The sequence below is a fragment of the Rhinolophus sinicus genome, linkage group LG07 (genome assembly GCF_036562045.2).
Source record: "Rhinolophus sinicus isolate RSC01 linkage group LG07, ASM3656204v1, whole genome shotgun sequence".
NCBI classification, from domain to species: domain Eukaryota; kingdom Metazoa; phylum Chordata; class Mammalia; order Chiroptera; family Rhinolophidae; genus Rhinolophus; species Rhinolophus sinicus.
In genome coordinates, this window is record NC_133757.1 from 78,204,347 (window position 1) to 78,221,360 (window position 17,014).

At 53.9% G+C, this 17,014-nt stretch overlaps 3 protein-coding genes across 11 annotated transcripts; 2 read left to right on the plus strand and 1 right to left on the minus strand.

Annotated features, from left to right (window-relative positions):
* The first annotated feature begins 3,416 nt into the window (after positions 1-3,416).
* NR2C2AP (nuclear receptor 2C2 associated protein) lies at positions 3,417-7,426 on the plus strand. 2 transcript variants are annotated; one of them, XM_074337809.1, is made up of 5 exons: positions 3,417-3,845; positions 4,023-4,113; positions 4,312-4,417; positions 4,494-4,642; positions 7,302-7,426. In XM_074337809.1, the coding sequence occupies exons 1-4, from the start codon at positions 3,808-3,810 to the stop codon at positions 4,598-4,600; spliced, it is 342 nt and encodes a 113-aa protein (XP_074193910.1). In that variant the 5' UTR covers positions 3,417-3,807; the 3' UTR covers positions 4,601-4,642; positions 7,302-7,426. The 2 variants fall into 2 exon arrangements, with proteins under 2 accessions (XP_074193910.1, XP_019592558.2); XM_019736999.2 differs by lacking the exon at positions 7,302-7,426 and adding an exon at positions 4,800-5,538 and having other exon boundaries at positions 4,494-4,561.
* RFXANK (regulatory factor X associated ankyrin containing protein) lies at positions 4,971-10,313 on the minus strand. 8 transcript variants are annotated; one of them, XM_019736991.2, is made up of 10 exons: positions 10,176-10,313; positions 9,399-9,538; positions 8,712-8,906; positions 7,940-8,023; positions 7,742-7,807; positions 7,384-7,484; positions 7,093-7,218; positions 6,659-6,725; positions 6,205-6,285; positions 4,971-5,198 (listed from the first exon to the last, which is right to left on the minus strand). In XM_019736991.2, exons 3-10 carry the CDS (start codon positions 8,896-8,898, stop codon positions 5,128-5,130), a joined length of 783 nt encoding a protein of 260 aa, XP_019592550.1. In that variant the 5' UTR covers positions 8,899-8,906; positions 9,399-9,538; positions 10,176-10,313; the 3' UTR covers positions 4,971-5,127. The 8 variants fall into 8 exon arrangements, with proteins under 8 accessions (XP_019592550.1, XP_019592552.1, XP_019592551.1 ...); XM_019736993.2 differs by lacking the exon at positions 10,176-10,313 and adding an exon at positions 9,942-9,959; XM_019736992.2 differs by lacking the exon at positions 10,176-10,313 and adding an exon at positions 9,695-9,795.
* On the plus strand, positions 10,259-17,014 carry BORCS8 (BLOC-1 related complex subunit 8). Its single transcript, XM_019737000.2, has 4 exons — positions 10,259-10,411; positions 12,898-13,010; positions 13,474-13,538; positions 16,221-17,014. The coding sequence occupies exons 1-4, from the start codon at positions 10,375-10,377 to the stop codon at positions 16,333-16,335; spliced, it is 330 nt and encodes a 109-aa protein (XP_019592559.1). The 5' UTR covers positions 10,259-10,374; the 3' UTR covers positions 16,336-17,014.

Genomic DNA, 17,014 nt, shown 5'->3' on the forward strand with positions numbered 1-17,014 from the left:
AGTCCCTACTGTACAGGGCTGCTGGGGGAATGAGATAGAAAGTAAACACGCAAGATGGGGACTGCTATCATGCTGCTGCCCATGTTCCAGCTGGGGAAACTGAGGCTCAGGGAGACGAACCGCAGTTGTACAGTATGAGTATGGGTCAAGTGGGAGCCCAGATCTGTGGTCTAAGAGCCAATATGTCCCCCACCCCCAACACCCCCTACCCCTCCACTACCCCTCCTTCCCACCCTCTGGCGCCTCTGGCTGGTGCCAGGGCTGAGCTTAGAGGGGCTGGCCTGGGGCCCGGGGGCGGGCTGTTGCCGGGGGCTTGAATGAGGCAACCTTGCCTGGGAATCTGCTGGGCTCAAAGAGCTATTCTATTTATAGGCCTGCACTGGGATTGGGTGAGCCACCCCTCAGCCCTGAGTGCCTTCTCTGTCTCCCCCACACTGGGGCCCAGGCCAGGGGCTGCTGAGTTGGGGGGGAGGGAGCAGTGGAGGCGGTTGGTGGGCCAGAACAGGAGTGGAAGGCTGGACCCTCCAGAACTGCATCTTGGGTGGACAGTGTCCCTAATGTGCCTCTCAACATACCCAAGTTGACACACAGACGTGGCACATGCAAACTGATTCACATCTATCATACACAATATCACCAGCAACCACTGACACAGTCACATTCCAGACGTTCAGTGACTGCACAGGGGGCTTATACACAACCACACCTGGCAAGGCCACATATAAGTCACACAGTTCACACACAACCTCGCCTGGCCATACACAAGTCATGCCTGCTGCACAGCCAAATGCACAGCTGTGAGTCCAGCCATACCTAGAGTCCCTTCACACTCAAACACACTCCCCACTGTTCACATCCACCATACCTCAGCCTTCCCAGCGGCCGCAAATAGCCCACATTTGCCCCAGGTTGTTCATACTCAGCCACATTTCCAGCCATGGGCATAACCTACAGACAAGCCAGCACCCATCCATGATCACCTGGCATCATGTCACCAACACGGAAACATATGGTCCTCCCAGAGGCACACTCAGCACAGCCACTCCCACTCACCACTCAACATGCCTGCTTGTGGCCCAGGGTGTTCACACATGAGCTCACCCCAGTCCCTTCCTGCCTGGCCACCCCTCCCACTCCCACTGTCACCCCTACTTACCCACGCTTGAACCCTGCCAGAACAACCATTATACCTATTCCCTGGGGGGAAACCAAGGCTTAAAGCTATCTGAGGGCCTTTCCCTGCCCTACTCTAGGATGACAAACTCATGGGAAGTGGGACATGTTTTCTGCCGGGGGTGCCAGAGAGAGTCCCTGCTAACCCATACTTGCTGTGTGACTTCAGCAAATCCTTGACCCTCTCTGAGCCTCCATTTCCTTTTCTGTAAAATACAGAACTAAGCCCAGTGGAGAGAACATCTGAGTCAGATTGGGGTTTGAATCCTGGCTCCCCTGGGTGACTTTAGCCAAATGACTTTGCTTTTCTGTGCCTCTGTTTCCCTCAGTGAACCAGCACTGCAGCTACTGGTTCTTCTAAAGTGCCCTCTCTGCTCCATCCCCTGGGGTGAGGGGAGAGAGATTGCCCAGTGTCTACTCACTCAGGGAAATGAATGGACCACTTTTGGCTGCCCTGCTGGGAGCTTAGAGCTGGTAATTCCTTGGAGAAACAGGAGGCTCTTTCATGCCCAGGCGCCAGTGGGGTGAGGAGGCGGGAAGAAGGTACGAGTTGGCCCCATCCCAGTGGGCAAAGTGGCTCCATGCCAAGACCAGGAGTAGTGTGGGGGGTATCCTAGGGCAAGCATATCCTTCTTGGAGGACCTTGGACGAGTGGATGTACTCTCAGCTGTAAAATGGAGGTAACACAGACCAGCACAGAAGGTTTAACAAGCTGTGTACGGAGACAAAATGTAGCTTTAAGTTAAACACAAGGTGGGATCTCAGCAAAGGTCGGCACTGTTGTCATGTGTCAACCCGAAGTGCCCACTGAATTCTCCAGCAGTTCTAGAAATAGAATTCCATTTCATAGACAAAGAAACTGAGGTGCAGAGGTCCACATGCTTGTCCAAGAACACACTCAGTCAGTGAGTGGCCCAGCCAGGATTTGGGCGGGATCTGGGCCCTCCAGGGTCCATGCTCTTCCTAACTTCCTCTGGGGGTGGGAAGGAGATGTTTTCTGCCATGTCCAACCCCAGCCCTGAGACCAGTAGAGCCAGGTCTGGATGGCACCAGGCCATGACTGAATGCAGGAAGTCCTGGCAGGCAGGGCCTGATGGGGCGGCCCTTCCGCTAGTGTCCCAGTTTCCCAGCCAGCACCCCCTCCTGGAGTGGGCTTGAGCAGACACTGCTAGATGCCAGAAGGACCATTCCCCCAGTCCTTGAAGAAAGGGGCTGGGTCCCAGATCATTCATCTAAAGCCAAGAACCACAGCCTCCTGCCAGTGGCTGATCTGTCTCAGAACCCTCCATTCATGCAGATCGAATGATGTCCCACCCTTTCTCAAGCACCTTCTGTGACTGCTCCAGGCCCAGCAGGATCTGGCTCCACATATTTTATTCAGATTCACCCAGCTAGGCCTTTGCTTATGCTGTTCTCCCTGCCTGGACACCCCTCCTAACCCCCTCATCCCAGATTTTCTCACTCTGATGAATTCCTACCCACTTATTAAGGTGTACGCACAATATCCCCTCTCCCAGGAAGCCCTCCCTCCAAGTAGTCCCTGCTCCCCCAGCACCATGTCTCCCCCCGGCTCAGCCCTTTCCCCATAGGGCTGGGAGTGTGTGTGTGTGTGTCTAGTTTTGTATTACCCAGATTGGGGGATCCTCAGGTATGGGGCTGGAACTGGGGACTCTCACAGTCCCCAACATCACCTAGTACAGAGCTGGGCAGTAAGGAGTGGCTGGAGTTGTTCAGTCAATGAACTAAATCTGAGGCTTTGGGTAATCTCTTTTGGCAAATTCCTGTTCATCCTTCAAAACCAATTTCACGTGCCCCCTTCTGTAATAAGCCTGTCCCTGGCAGCATTTACTGGGAAGGCAGATTTGGAGGCCCGGCCTCCTGTGTCCCAGCCAGGACACACGAGGCTGATGAAAATTGCCTGTACTTGCAATATCGTGACCTCTTCCGTTGGCCTCTGGGAGGCAGTAAGGGGCAGGGGTTCCCAGGTAGCATTAGCAGTTAGGAGATGGAATCTGCAGACTTCCCTAGGTAGGAAGACGTCTTTATAAGAAGTCTCTCGGTCTCCAAAACCAGTGCTCTATACCTTCGGGCACCAAACAGAGCTCCGCACACAGTCGGCACACAGTTGTTCCCAGGTGCTAGCCTTCTTCCACCAACATAAAGGAAAACTCAATCACTGGCCGCAGGCCCTTTAAGAGGCGCGAGCGGAGGGGCGGAGCTCAAGTCAAACCCCGCCCCGGGAGCGCCGGCGGCGCGGCCTGAGTTACATTGCGCTTGTGCGGTGTCCACGCGGTTCCGGGTCCAGCTTTTGGTTCTCTGTTCGCAGAGAAACTGAGACTCGGAGCTGGAGCGACGCCCCCCAACCCCGGAGCCATAGGAAACCTGTTTCCCTTCCTTGGACTCGCTGTGAAAAGCCTGGCCTCGGGTTATTGGCAGTTTCCCTGAAACCCCCAATTTTTTCCTGCAAGGGGGTGATCAAGACTGGAGTGGGCGGGGCAGTGACGGTTCTGGTCCGGGTTGCAGGTGAGGACGTGCAGACTCAGAGGCGCGGGGACAAAGTCGTTCTGCTGTGGCTGCGTTGGCGCCGGGATTCGAATCCCAACTTTCAGCCCTGAGAGGCCTTGTGGAGCTGCGATGACCCACTCTTTGGTTTGTGCAGAGACCGTGAGCAGGTGAGAGCCTGGTGGGGGTGAGGAGTAGTGGCGGGACCCTCTGCCTGGGATTGAGCCCTCGGTGAACAGAGCTGGGGGCTTGTGGAGCCTATGGTGAGGAGGGGGAGGACCCGGTGATGGGCGGGCCCTCGGTGCTAAGCCCAGCTCTTCTCCTTGCCCTGATTCTGGTGTCTCCAGGGTGAGTTCGGTTTTGAATCGTAACACCCGGCAGTTTGGAAAGAAGCATCTGTTCGACCAGGACGAGGAAACGTGCTGGAACTCGGACCAGGTGAGGCACCTACCTCGTGTGAATCAGATTCAGGGGTCCAGGGTGCCTTGAGAACTTTGGGCACCTCAGCTGGGCAGTTGGGTTGGCCAGGAAGAACGTGCTGAATCCTCCCCCGACTAAAGGACTGGGTGAGACAGAAGGGAATAGCATGGCTTTGAGCCTGGAGTGACTGTGGCCTGTTTTCTTGTCTGCTTCCAGGGTCCCTGTCAGTGGGTGATACTAGAGTTTCCCCAGCGCATCCGTGTCTCCCAGCTGCAGATCCAGTTCCAGGGAGGCTTCTCCAGTCGCAGGGGCTGCCTGGAAGGTACTGGAAGGCCCTGGAAGGCTGGGAGTTGGAGGAGACATCCTGGCCTCACAGCCTGCCCCTTTCCCTGCTGCAGGTTCCCAGGGGAGTGAGGCTTTCAACAAGATTGTGGATTTCTACCCTCAGGACAACAACTCGCTTCAGATATCCTGCCCAGGTCTCTGGGGGGGTCTGTGCCTCTGAAAGCTGCAGGCCCTGTGGTGACCTTGAGCAAGTGGCCCCTAGGTCTGTATTGCTTCATCTGTGAAATGAGCTGATAACCTGTTTTGTGTGAGTCTCAGAGGGGTCCACCGTGTGCAGGGTGGGGTTGGAATCAGGACTGGGTGGGGGCTGGTGGATAGGAAACAACAAGCCACCTGTTTCCCTTGACTGCTGTGCTCACACCTTTCCTGTGCCAGCTGCCGAGGTGGACCGGCTGAAGGTGATGTTTGAGGATGCCACTGACTTTTTTGGCCGTGTGGTCATCTACCACCTGCGGGTGCTGGGGGAGAAGGTGTGAGGCCACTGAGTGGCTGCTTCCTCTAGGAGCCGTCAAAAAAGCACAGCGAAGTCCTTTAAGTTCTGCACAGAAGGTTTATTGGTTTCTTTTGGGAAGAGCTCCCTCCCACCATCTGTCCAAGAGCTGCCTTTGAAGCCAGTGCTGGGTTTTCCCAGCTCTGGGTCAACCGTTTTGTTCCCTGAGTGTCTGAGTCCCTGGGGGCAGGTGGCGTTCACTCGGGATCGGTGGGCACCAGGTTGCTCTGGAAGAGTTTGAGGATGTGGTTCTCGATCACCTGTTGCACTGGAAACAGGACAAGGTGGGCTATGAAGGGAGTGCGGGCTGCAGAGGCAGACGCCCACCGGCACCTTCCCATCACAGGCTGAGCTGGGAGGTGCTGCCCTGAGGACTGCGCCCTCCCCTCGGGGGATGAACCCCACCCTGGCTGGGGAGGTACCAGACCTCCCCACCCTGGTACCTGGATGGAGGACCCATTTCGTACAAAGGGAAATCCATGCCCCTCTCAGGCCACAGTTGGGAAGACTGAGGCCCCCATCCCAGGAACCTCAATTTCCTCTAAGTTTGTAAAAATGCATTTTTGAAGGCTTTTTGACATCATGAAAATATTCCTTACCCAACAAAATTGGCAAATTGTGATGTTTAGGAAAGAACAAGAGGGGCTGTGAGGACTGATTTTCTGTCCCAAATACAGTATGATTCCTTGAAACAAGGAATGGTATTTCCCGAGCCCTCAATCCCCGCCATGACGCCAGGGGCGTGGTTTTGTTAGGATCTACCTGTTTTATGGGTGGGGAAGCTAAAGGGGAAGTGGGGAGTAAAACTCGGGTCTGCTTTTGGCCTCTGCTCATGCTCTCCTCCTGCCTCAGAGACGGTGGCCTTCAGGGCTCTCTGCACTGTGACCTGGCCCCTCCCTTTGGGCACCCTCACCCTGCCAAGCCTCTTCATGTGCTTTTCCTCCAGCCTGGACCACCCCCCTCCCCTTGGGTCCCTAGGAAGCCCTCCCTGATCCCCATCCATCCTGATGTGGGGGTCAGGGCCTCTTTTGGGCCTCTCTGTGCCTGAGTGTCCCCCATCATGGCCCCAGTCACTGACACACCCACCCTCAGTACCCCCGGAGCCTCCAAGAGTCAGGCCTAGCATGTGCCCTGGCTAGATACACACTGGCACTCAATGTCTGCTAATACGAACTCTCTTGCTGCCAGCGCCTGACATCTGAGAAGGATGTTCCAAGGACCCTCTGTGGTCACCCCACCTACAGCACTGTCTACCCCACGCGTGTGAGGCTGACCTTTCCGGTATCCCAGAGCCACGGCGAGGTCCATTGGGGTGTAGCCAGAGTCAGCCTCAGTGGTGAGATCAGCTCCTCGGGCTGTGAAGCACAGCAGGTGCTGTATGGGGTGCTCGCCCTGAGGGCCGGGAGCCCTGAATGGGGCACAGGACTTGGGAGGTCCAGTGACCCCCAATGATGCAGCCCCAGGTCTGCTGGTTGCCCATGTGGCCTTGGATGAGAACCTGAGCTCTCCCAAGAATGTGGCTAACAGAACCCCCACCTCCAGGGTCCCTGAAGCCAGACCCCTGTGCTGTTCCACTACCTCCTGATCAACCCTCTGGGAAAAGCAGGCAGTGACCACCCTTCCTAAGATCTGTTCAAGCAGAGCTCTGATCCCTCCCTGGCCCTCAGGGTTCCTGCAGCAGCAATTAGGGCTTTGGGGTTTCCAGGGCCAGTCTCTACTCCCACTTACCCAGCAAGGCCTCCACGCACTTCACATGGTTTCCGCGCACAGCATACAGCAGTGGTGTTCCTCCATTCTGTGGGGGGCAAGGGGCAGGGATAGCTAGCACTATCTTCTGGATTCTCACACCGCCCTGCACCCTCCAATTTAATGTGGTTCTTCCTCCTGCTTGTTGTCTGGCCTGTCTAGCTCCTCCTTTGGGTCACAGCTTAGGGGCCCCTTCTTCCAGGAAGCCCTCCCTGACCTCCCTTGGCTGTGCAGGCTGCCTTGGCTGCCTGTGCACCTGCCATCACAGTGTTATTCACTACATCTCATCTGACTGTTTATGTGTTGGCTGCTCACCCCCTACCCCCAAACTGGGAGTTCTGTGAGGCTTGGGATGAATCTATCTGGTGTTCTTAGCACTCAGAGCAGGCCTGGTACTCTGCACGGCGGTGCCTCACCCAGTCATAGATGTTGATGTCCACATCACGCTCAAGCAGCAGCCCCACGATGTCCGTGTAGCCGCCTGTGCTGGCTAGTGACAGGGCACTCTCCCGCTCCTTGGCCAGGATGTGGGGGTCTGCACCCTGGGGGAAGCAGAGGGAGCGGTGATGAGGGGTGGGAGCATCTCCTGGAATCCTGGGGTCCCCACGGCAGGCCAATCTTACAGATACACAGGACCAACAGACTCAACCAGGACCCCGGCCCACCCTCAAGTCCCCAGAAGCCGCCCGCACTGGGCAGGGACGCACCCACTCGAGCAAGAAGCGGACGGTCTCAATCTCTCCAAAGGCCGAGGCCCAGATGAGGGGGGTGAAGCCGCGCTCATCTGGCTTGTTGATGAGGTTGTCACCTGGCAGGAAGGGGTGATAGCACAGGACTGCACCCCTGCCCACTTCCCACAACGCTGGGGGACGGGAAGGCGCCGTCAGCTGGGATCAGATGAGGGTGGGGTGGGGGAAGCACATGTATATACATCCGTGACCACACTGTACACAAGTGTAGAGCGGGACACATGGACACTCACAGGTCACGTCAGCACCCACATGGACACACCAGCACACGAGGTTAGACAAGCACAGATAAATCAGTGCATGGGTATGGGCACACCTTTCCTCAGATGCTCCTTCAGCTGGCTCAGTTCCCCCTGGGCTGCAAGCTGGTGGATGGACAGGGCTGGGGCCAGAGAGACGTAGAGTCCTCAACCATCTCATCCCTGCTGTGCCTCAGTTTACCCCATCCCAAGTTGCTCATCTCAGCCCTGCCACCCTGCTTCCCCTCCCCCACTTGGGGATGGGGGCCACTCACAGTCCAGGGTGGCTGGCAGGGCCGAGACTTCGTTCCCCCGTTGCCGATTGGTGAGTGTCGTGGAGTGCTTCAGGGAGCTGCCTGCTGGGAGAGAGGAGGGGCCTTCATTTCCCCTTGGTATATGTTTCTGGGCCTTCAAGCCAGACCCTGGAGACTTGGAGCTACCAAAGGCACTGTGGGACTCCCCCATCCTCTCCACTGATGCTCCCCTGGCTGAGCCCTGAGAAGCTGGAAGTTGCAGGACCTACTGGCTGGTCCGGGGACATCCCCATAGGCGCAAACAAGTCTCTGAAAACGAAGAATTTGGGGACCCTGTTGCTCTTCAGAAAAGGCAACTGTTGGAGTACACTGAATGGGTCCTGGGCCTCCTTGTCACCAGAGATGTTAAATAAGGTATGGGGTGAGGCCCTCTCCTAAGTGGTTGGTGGCTTCGGGATCCTCTTGCTCATGTGGAAATTGTGCCCCAGGTCCCTGAGAGTGGCCCAGGTGGAGTTTCCTTTTTGGGTGATGGAAATGTTCTAGAAGTATAGCTACAGGTTGGGGTTACACATCACTGTGAATGTACTTACTGCTACTGAATTATAAACAATTCTGATTAAAATGGTAACTTTCATGTTATGTGGACTTTACAATAAAAACAAATAAGCAATCCCTCCCTGGGTGGAGCAGAAGACACATCTAGGTGGTGGGACATAAAGCCAGAGGTGCCATCTTGGGCCTGGCATTCCACTGTCCTTGTATCCCAGAGGCCAAGCCCAGGGGAAGTACCTACCCTGAGGTGAGGAGGCACCAGCCTCCGGCTCGGGATTCCCAGGCTCCGGGGTGCAGGGGAAGAGACTGAGCACCACTGTGTCTGAGCCGTCAAGGATCTCATCACCGGGGTCTTCAGGGTCCCCAAATTCTGGGGTGGAGGGCTGCTGGGTCAAGCTGAGTTCCTCTGTAGGCTCGGTAGGCTCCATGGGAGAAGCTGGTGGAGGTGCCAAAGGGGGAGAGATGACAGTAATTATCAACAACTCTTATTAAGTAGGCACCAACTGCATACCTAGCCTTACACAGTGACGGTGGGTAAACTCGGGCTCAGCAGGGCAATTAAACAAGAGTCCAACTGCTTTTCAGGCCCACTCCTCCTCACCACGTACAACAGGCATTGCTTAAAAGCCCTGGCTCTGAAGTCAGCTCTCTAGGTTCGAATTCTTCCACTTACAGGCTGTGAGAACTTGGACACATGACTTAACTTCACTGTACCTCAGTTTCCCCATTAATAAAACGGGGAAATGAGGTCTACAAGAAGTCATGTCTGTAAATAGCTGAGCAGGGGGCCTGATACACTGGCAGAGCTTAATAAACGTTCCCTGTGGTTATGTTTTGGAGGGTATCCCCTGAATGATTGAGGGCTCAACAAAGATGTAATTGGTCCCATCCCATCGCCCGTCCAAACCAATTCAGGAGGTTCACTCACCTCCAACGAGCCTCCTCTGTCACCTCACGCCGCAAGCCCGGGTCCCCCAAAACTTGGGGGCCCAATTCACAAACTTTTCTCCTCCAGTTGATATAGGGGGGAGCTAGCTGGAGCCTGGACCCTCAGCGCCCTGGCTTCTTCTGTCGGGACAGAAAGCAACTTGATACGCGACCGCTACCCCCACCCAAGCGCTCCCCCACGGCGCTTGCGCACCCCCGCCTCCCAAAAGCGCGGAAGGGCTGGCGCTGTAGGAACTGTTTCTGGCCCTTTAAGGCTTGGGGGAGGGGCGTCGTTACCGTGGAGGCCCGAGCAGTGCTTTTGCGCCTGCGCGTTCCAGTTCCCGAAGCTCAGGAGAGTACAGCAGGGTCAGACTGCAGTTCTCCAGTCTTCCCTCACCCTCCCCCAGCTCCGCCCACAGGTTTTTCCACAGGGAGCCAATAGGCTCTAGTTTCAGGCGGGAGGGCGCGGCTTTCTACAATCAGAGCCGGTGGGGGGCGGGGAAGCAGGCGGGGCGTCCGAGATTTAAAGGGGCGACAGCCTTACCTCCCCCATCCTTAACAATGTCCCCTCTACTGTCCTGTGGGCTCATGAGCATGTGCAGCGATTTGATGGCAGCAGGGGGGTACAAAGAGGCCGTTTATATGGCCCGAAGTGGACGGTGTATGGAGTGTTCCCCAATTCGCCCGCCCCCGGAAAGAGGGTTTCGGGAAAGGAGGGCGCCCTTGCCCCTCTTCCCTGTCCCTCCTGGAGCTTCAAGGTTCCCTGCCCCCTCCTCACCCGCCTCCTGGTGTTCCTCCTTCCCTAGTTTCTCACTCACGGCCCCCCTCCTGTCTGGGTAGACGGAGCTAGGAGGCCGAACCAATTAATACCAGAACTGGAGAAGGGCCGCGTCCGGTTTCGCGGGGAAGGTTTAGGCAGCCGTACTCACGTCCAGACTTCCGGTTCCGGTTCTCGGGTTCGCTAGGCTGTAGTCGATATGGAGGAACCGGAGATGCAACTCAAGGGGAAGAAAGGTAATGCGGGGCCCGGGACTGGATGGAAGGCCCAGGAACTACCGGAGAGGCGAACTGACAGAGGGCGGGAGGGGGCAAAGACGGGGAGGGAGCGGGAGGGGCAGAGATTGAATTTCTATCGAATCCTGGCGTGGCCGCTAACTAGTCTTGAAACCTTTAGAAAGTCTCTGTGCCTCGGTTTTGTTATCTGTAAAATGGGGAATACAATAGTCTCCCTCCCTTCCTCCATAGGGCTGTGAGAATTCAGTGGCCTGATAGTTGTAATGCTTTGGAAGAAGGCTTGGGGAGTGGCAGTCGTGTGTATTGTTGCCTTTAGATTTGCGCATCTGTGTGTGCTTACCTTGGCTTATCAACTATCTGTAAATCACATAGTTACAAATTACAAAATGCCACAAACTTTTTAAATCATGAAGTTTTTTGTTATGTAATACACATGCTATTTCTAGTTAATGAGTTAGAAGGTATTTAAGTACATTTAATTCCACCTCCTTTGTAACAACACCGATGTGTAAGCTATCACTATGCTAATTATCAAAATGAGGAGGCCAAACGGTAAATAAAAGGACACACAGTTTGAAGATGATAGGCTGGGCGGGTGAGCGGGATGGATTCACTGGACAGATTCACCGGCAACCTCCCTTGACTGCCAGACACAGCAGCATTCTCTTTCTTGCCAACCACACTGCCCTGGGCAGTAGCGAGAGGTCCATCTCTGTAGGATGGTGGGTACTATTACTGCATTTTTACAGATGAGGAAACTGAGGCTCCGAGAAGCCCCTTCCCTCACGAATCTAAGCTTGAATTTTTTTTCTGTGAATATGTAACCTAATAAAGAATGAGAGTTTTAAGTATAAGAGAAATGCACAAGGTGCTGAAGTTGAGAATGAGGTGGAAGAGACATCTGATTAAGCTTCGTGATCAGGGAAGGCTTTGCTCAGGAGGTGACATTTCAGCTGAGACATGAAGGATTGAAGAGAAGCCAGTGGGAGAAGGGCATGTCAGTGGTGGGAACAACCAATGCAAAGGCCCTCAGGTGGCAAAGTGTTCAGAGCTGTGCTGCAGTACGGTAGCTACTCCTCATAGTATTTATTGGTATTTCAATGAATTAAAATTAGGTGAAATTAAAATTTCAGTTTCTGAGTCACATTAGTCACATTTCAAGTGCCCAGTAGCTGCTTGTGGCTAGTGGCTACTGTACTGGACAGTGTATAGAGCCTCTCAGTCATCTCAGAAAGTTCTTTTGGACAGTGCTGGGAGTGTCCAAGGAACAGCCAAGAGGCCATTGTGCCTGAGCAGAGGGCAAAGAGAGCAGGAGGGTCAACAGCAGGCAGAACACACAGGGCCTTAGGGGCTTGATGAGGAAAGCAGGTTTTATTATCTGGCTGGTGGGAGCCATCGGAGGGTTTCAAGCAAGGGAAGGACATATCTGGTGTATTCATTAGGAGCTCACTCCATCTGTTCCATGGAGATGGGACTGTTGGCAGGAGGGGAAGCAGGGAGACCAGGGAGGATGCTGAGTTTGGCATCCAGGGGAGGTGGCCTGCCTAGACCAGTGGGGGCAATGCTGTCGTAAGAATGGGTGAGGTTTGGGCTTTGTTTTGTGGCAGAACCAGAAGGATCTGCTCATGAACAGTGTAGATGATCAGCTGGCTGGGAATGCAGACCCTGGGATGAAGATCTGTGTGTAATCAACTTACCAGGAGAGTCCCTGGGGAGAGGGGAGAACAGGACAGGGCTGGGGAGGAGGCTGAGCAAAGAGTGACCTCAAATAAAGTCCCACAGAGGGAGGTCTCAGCCTGGTTCCACAAGGGGCTCAGGGGGATGAGTTAAGCCTCACACAGCAAGGGACACAGGTTTTCATACCCCTCGATGGTTAGTCATGGCTGAGGGCCACCCAGGGATATACACTTCCAGGCACTTTCAGATCCAGTAACCATTTGATTCTCCAAGGAAGAACCTCAGATTCATTCACTGGGTAAAAGACGTGAGGGGATCTGAGTGAGCAGCAGCAGTGTCCACTAGAAGTGGGCGTCGGAGGGGAAAGCTCATGAGTTCACTGGATGCATTAACAATATCATGAGTGAGGCCTTCTGTGACCATCTCCTTCAACCCATTACCTGGGCCACAGGTGACCCAGCTGCTGGGGGGGACCAGACATTCCTCACCACTCTGGCTGGACTCATACCCTTGTCCCGAAAATAAGACCTAGCCGGACAATCAGCGCTAATGTGTCTTTTGGAGCAAAAATCAATATAACACCCAGTCTTATATAAGACCGGGTTTTATAGTAAAATAAGACCCGGTCTTATATTGATTTTTGCTCTAAAAGATGCATTAGCGCTGATTGTCCGGCTAGGTCTTATTTTTGGGGAAACACGGTAGCCTGAGCAATCAGAAGTCTTATGCTTTGTCTCTCTGTGTCTGTGCCCTGCCCCGCCTCCCTTGTTCTGCCACCCTCTACCTCCCACTATTGATCCTGGACCTAGTCACGGACAAGTTCACTGAGAGTGTCTACGTCCTGGCCAATGAGCCATCTGTGGCCCTGTACCGGCTGCAGGAACATGTGCGCCGCTCTCTGCCAGAGCTGGCCCAGCATAAGGTGAGCCCCTTGCCCCTCTACCACCAGTGTCCCCGTGGTCCCACCCTCGTGAGCTGGGGCCTGCTGGTGGAGGAGGAGCTTTTGGGTTAAGAGTCAAGGTTGGGACACCAGCAAGGAGGCATGTGGTCAGCGAGCCAGGTTAGGGCTTTGCATGGACAGATATGGGGCAAATTTGGGAAAAGGGGCGGCAGTTGTGACCTGTATGGTGAAAAGGGGGCAGCTGTGTGAAGACTGGAGGGAAGGGCATACCAAGCAGAGGGAACAGTCAATGCAAAGGCCGCAAGGTATGGTAACCAGATGTTCACAGAAAGCCTGGACTGGTTTGGGAGAGGAGTTGTAGGAAGAAAGGTCAGGGGCTAGAGGGGGTCCGCCTGTGGCTATGGTGATCGGGTGCTTCATTTCAGAGAGCTGGGAGGATGGAGATGGCAGCCCCCACTGCTAACAGCCCCCCTGTTGCCCACAGGCTGACATGCAGCGGTGGGAGGAGCAGAGCCAGGGAGCCATCTACACAGTGGAGTATGCCTGCAGGTGAGCGCTGCAGCCTCCCCACTGCCAGGGTGGCCCCATTATGCCCAGGGTCACTTCCTGGGCATTCAACCAGCTGTCCTGTGAGCCCTGCCCTGCCCAACCCACCTGAGGAGGAAGGCATGTGGGTCTCAACTCACCTGATCACATGGCATGTTCCAGCCCAGGCCTGTGCTTCTCACCATTTGCTTGACCCCTGTGTGCCTCAGGCAGGTTTCTTCCCATCACCGAGCCCCTCCCCATCTGTCATAGGAGAGTATAACGACAGGGAAACATAAAAGTTACCATCTTAACAATTTTTTAGTGTACAGCTCAATGGCATGAAGTGCATTCACATTGTTGTACAACCATCCATCTCCAGAACTTTTCATCTTGCAAAACTGAAACTGTCCCCATTAAACATCAGCTCCCTATCCCCCTCCCCCAGCCCCTGGCACCCACCATTCTATTTTCTGTTTCTGTGAAATTGACCACTGTAGGGACTTCACATAAGTGGAATCACTCAGTATTTGTCTATTTAAAAAATGTCTGTCTGCTTTCATTTAGCATAATGTCCTCAGCAGTCATCCATGTTACAACATGTGTTAGAATTTCCTTCCTTTTTAAGGCTAATATTCCACTGTATGAATGGGCCACATTTTGTTTATCCATTCATTCGTCAATGGGCATTTGGGTTGCTTCTGTGTTTTAGCTATTGTGAGTAATGCTGCTGAGAACGTGGGTGTACCACTTTTTGTTTATTTAAGTTTCTCTAAATCTTCAGATTGTTGTTTGGCCCCAAAGGGTTAGCTGTGCCTAAGGCTGAAAAGCAGTAGTTGGTGTTTCTTTCCATTATGGCAGTTTTGCAGGCCTAGCTTCCTGTGCTTCTGTTGGTTCCCCTGACTGTATTTAATGTCTTGGCTTGTTCCATTGGCCGTGGGAGTTGGGCGACGTTACTGAGAGGTGCCATTTGCCCCTGGAGCAGGCTGTGGGTCATCTGGTGGAGGCTGGACAATCCTAGCAGTTCTCATCTGTGGCACTGTGGGGTTTGCTTGCCTGTTTCTATCGTGGGCGAAGGGTCCTTGACAGGAAGTCCTGCTGTCCCGGACACTAAGCTGAGTGTTCTGCCATCAGCAGTCCTAGCACCTGCACTGGGATGGGGAAACCCGGACATATGGCGTCTTCCTGAGGATGGCAGCCACAAACACGCTCCTCAGCTCAAGGAAGAGTAGAAAAGAAATTGGAGTTTCTCTCTCATGGCTGCTGACTGGCTCTCAGACAGCCATGAGCTTGTCAGCAAGGCCCAAGCTAAAGGAAGAATGTGTCAAAGTCTCTACTTTCTCCTGGTTCCTCTCTACCTGTGGAGTCTGGTGCAGGAGCCTGGACCGCCAGGGCTGCACACAAGTTTTAATGCATTAAAATGAAATAAAATGACACATGTATTCAGCTCCTCCGTCTCTCTAGCCACATTTCAAGTTCTGAGCAGTCATCTCTTTGGATAAAGTAGGTCTATCATTTTCCAGAAAGTTCCACTGGACCACGTGAGCGGGGCCAGGCAGGAGGCCAGTGTCCCCTGAGCTCTGAGTGCTTTTCTTTAGTGAGATGTGAATTTCGCTAATGCTAAAAGACCATGTTTCCTTTACAGACAGTGGAAGAACCCTTAGCTTTTATTTTTCGAAATGCTGTATGCGGTGTTAATGGTTGGTATAAAATTGAAAGATGTTAAAATGAGGTAAACTATTCAATAGCAAGACTTTTTTTTTTTTTTTAATTAATGCTAGAAAAGCTGACTGCACTTGGTAGCGTAAGATGAGCAAGTTAACAGACTGGGTAACAGCGAACGCTCTACCCCTGGATCTCATGGCCATTTTCAAGCAAGTCCCCGGCTGATAATAAATGGGAGTGGTTTTTTTGCCTTTAGGCAAAAAAGAGAAGGACTTTAAAACAACACTTTCATTTTTACTGCAGATGTCGTTGCATAGGCGCTTTTCTGGTATTAGCAAGGCCCCGCATGGCTTGGTAAATGTTTTCCTGTAGTGCCATCGGAGGGGACATTTTCATGAGACATTCATTAGTGTGGTGCTAACACCAGAGCTGAGCGCAGCTTTGCAGCAGTGCCCCCTAATGTGATGAGTCATCCTGGTTCCATCGAAACTCACCTCCAGAGCTGTCCACTTGAGTTGATAAGCTTCCTTCAGAGGCAGGAAGAGGTTATCTAAGAGAAAAGCGAGATATTTTTATTTTTATTTTTATTGGGGAATATTGGGGAACAGTGTTTCTCCAGGGCCCATCAGCTCCACGTTGTTGTCCTTCAATCTAGCTGTGGAGGGCGCAGCTCAGCTCCAAGTCCAGTTGCCATTTTCAATCTTTAGTTGCAGGGGGTGCAACTGTGGGAATTGAACCGGCAACCTTGTTGTTGAGAGCTCGCGCTCTAACCCACTGAGCCATCCGGCCGCCCCAAAAGCAGGATATTTTTGAGACAATCTTTACATGCTTATAGCTCCTTCAGAACATTAGATGGTCTAGCGGTGGGGATTGCCATCGAGTGCTCTGTTGCATAATGTCCTGTAGGCTTGGCAGGGAAATCTAAACTTGAAGCTCACGATGAGCCCTCAGGGAGGCCTACGGAATCCCCCCCAGGTACCTGCTGAGCTCTGGTGGGAGGGGCAAAGGTTGGCACTGACCGGATCCATCTTCCCATTTCAGCGCTGTGAAGAACCTTGTGGACAGCAGCGTCTACTTCCGCAGTGTGGAGGGTCTCCTCAAACAGGCCATCAGCATCCGAGACCACATGAATGCCGCCACCCAGGGCCACAGGTAGCTCCTGAGACCACCCACCCCTGTTGCTCAGCCTCCTCACTGGAAGGACCTTCGCCACTCAGCCGGGAACTGCCGCTTCTTACTCCTTAGCCAGCTCCCTTTCCTCATCTCGTGGTGTCCGATGGCTTCCTCTCATTTGACATCTGTGGTGGGAGAATTCAGTCACTCAGCACCCGGATCCTGAGCTCTGCTGTGTGCCCGGCCCTGGGCTGGGTGTTGGGGACACAGAGGTGACCAGGACAGGCGTGCCCCTGATCTCATGGGGAGACACACAGCAATCAGGTAAACATGGAACGGACCAGAGCATTTCAGACGTGCAAAGGGAGAAAAGGGAGACGGCAGAGGTGTGAACAGAGGCCTGAAAGACTTACCATGGAAATGACCAGGTGGTGTTCCCAGTGGAGCAGTGGTCAGGGCACAGGCCCTGGGGCTGGGCTGGGGAGGGCTGTGTTGGAGGAACATCTAGGAGGCCGGTGTGGCCAGAGCAGTTGAGCGGGGGTAGAGGGGTGTCGTGGAGGTGGGCAGCAGTGGGGGCACCCAGAGCGGATGGAGGCTTGGAGCCGAGAACCGGATGGACTACAAAGGAAAAGCACTTATAGTCCTTGCACACTGGGGAGAGAGTTTTTGGGGAAGGAGCTCTTTGTTTTCATTATAACTTAATAAACACGTGTTTGAACACA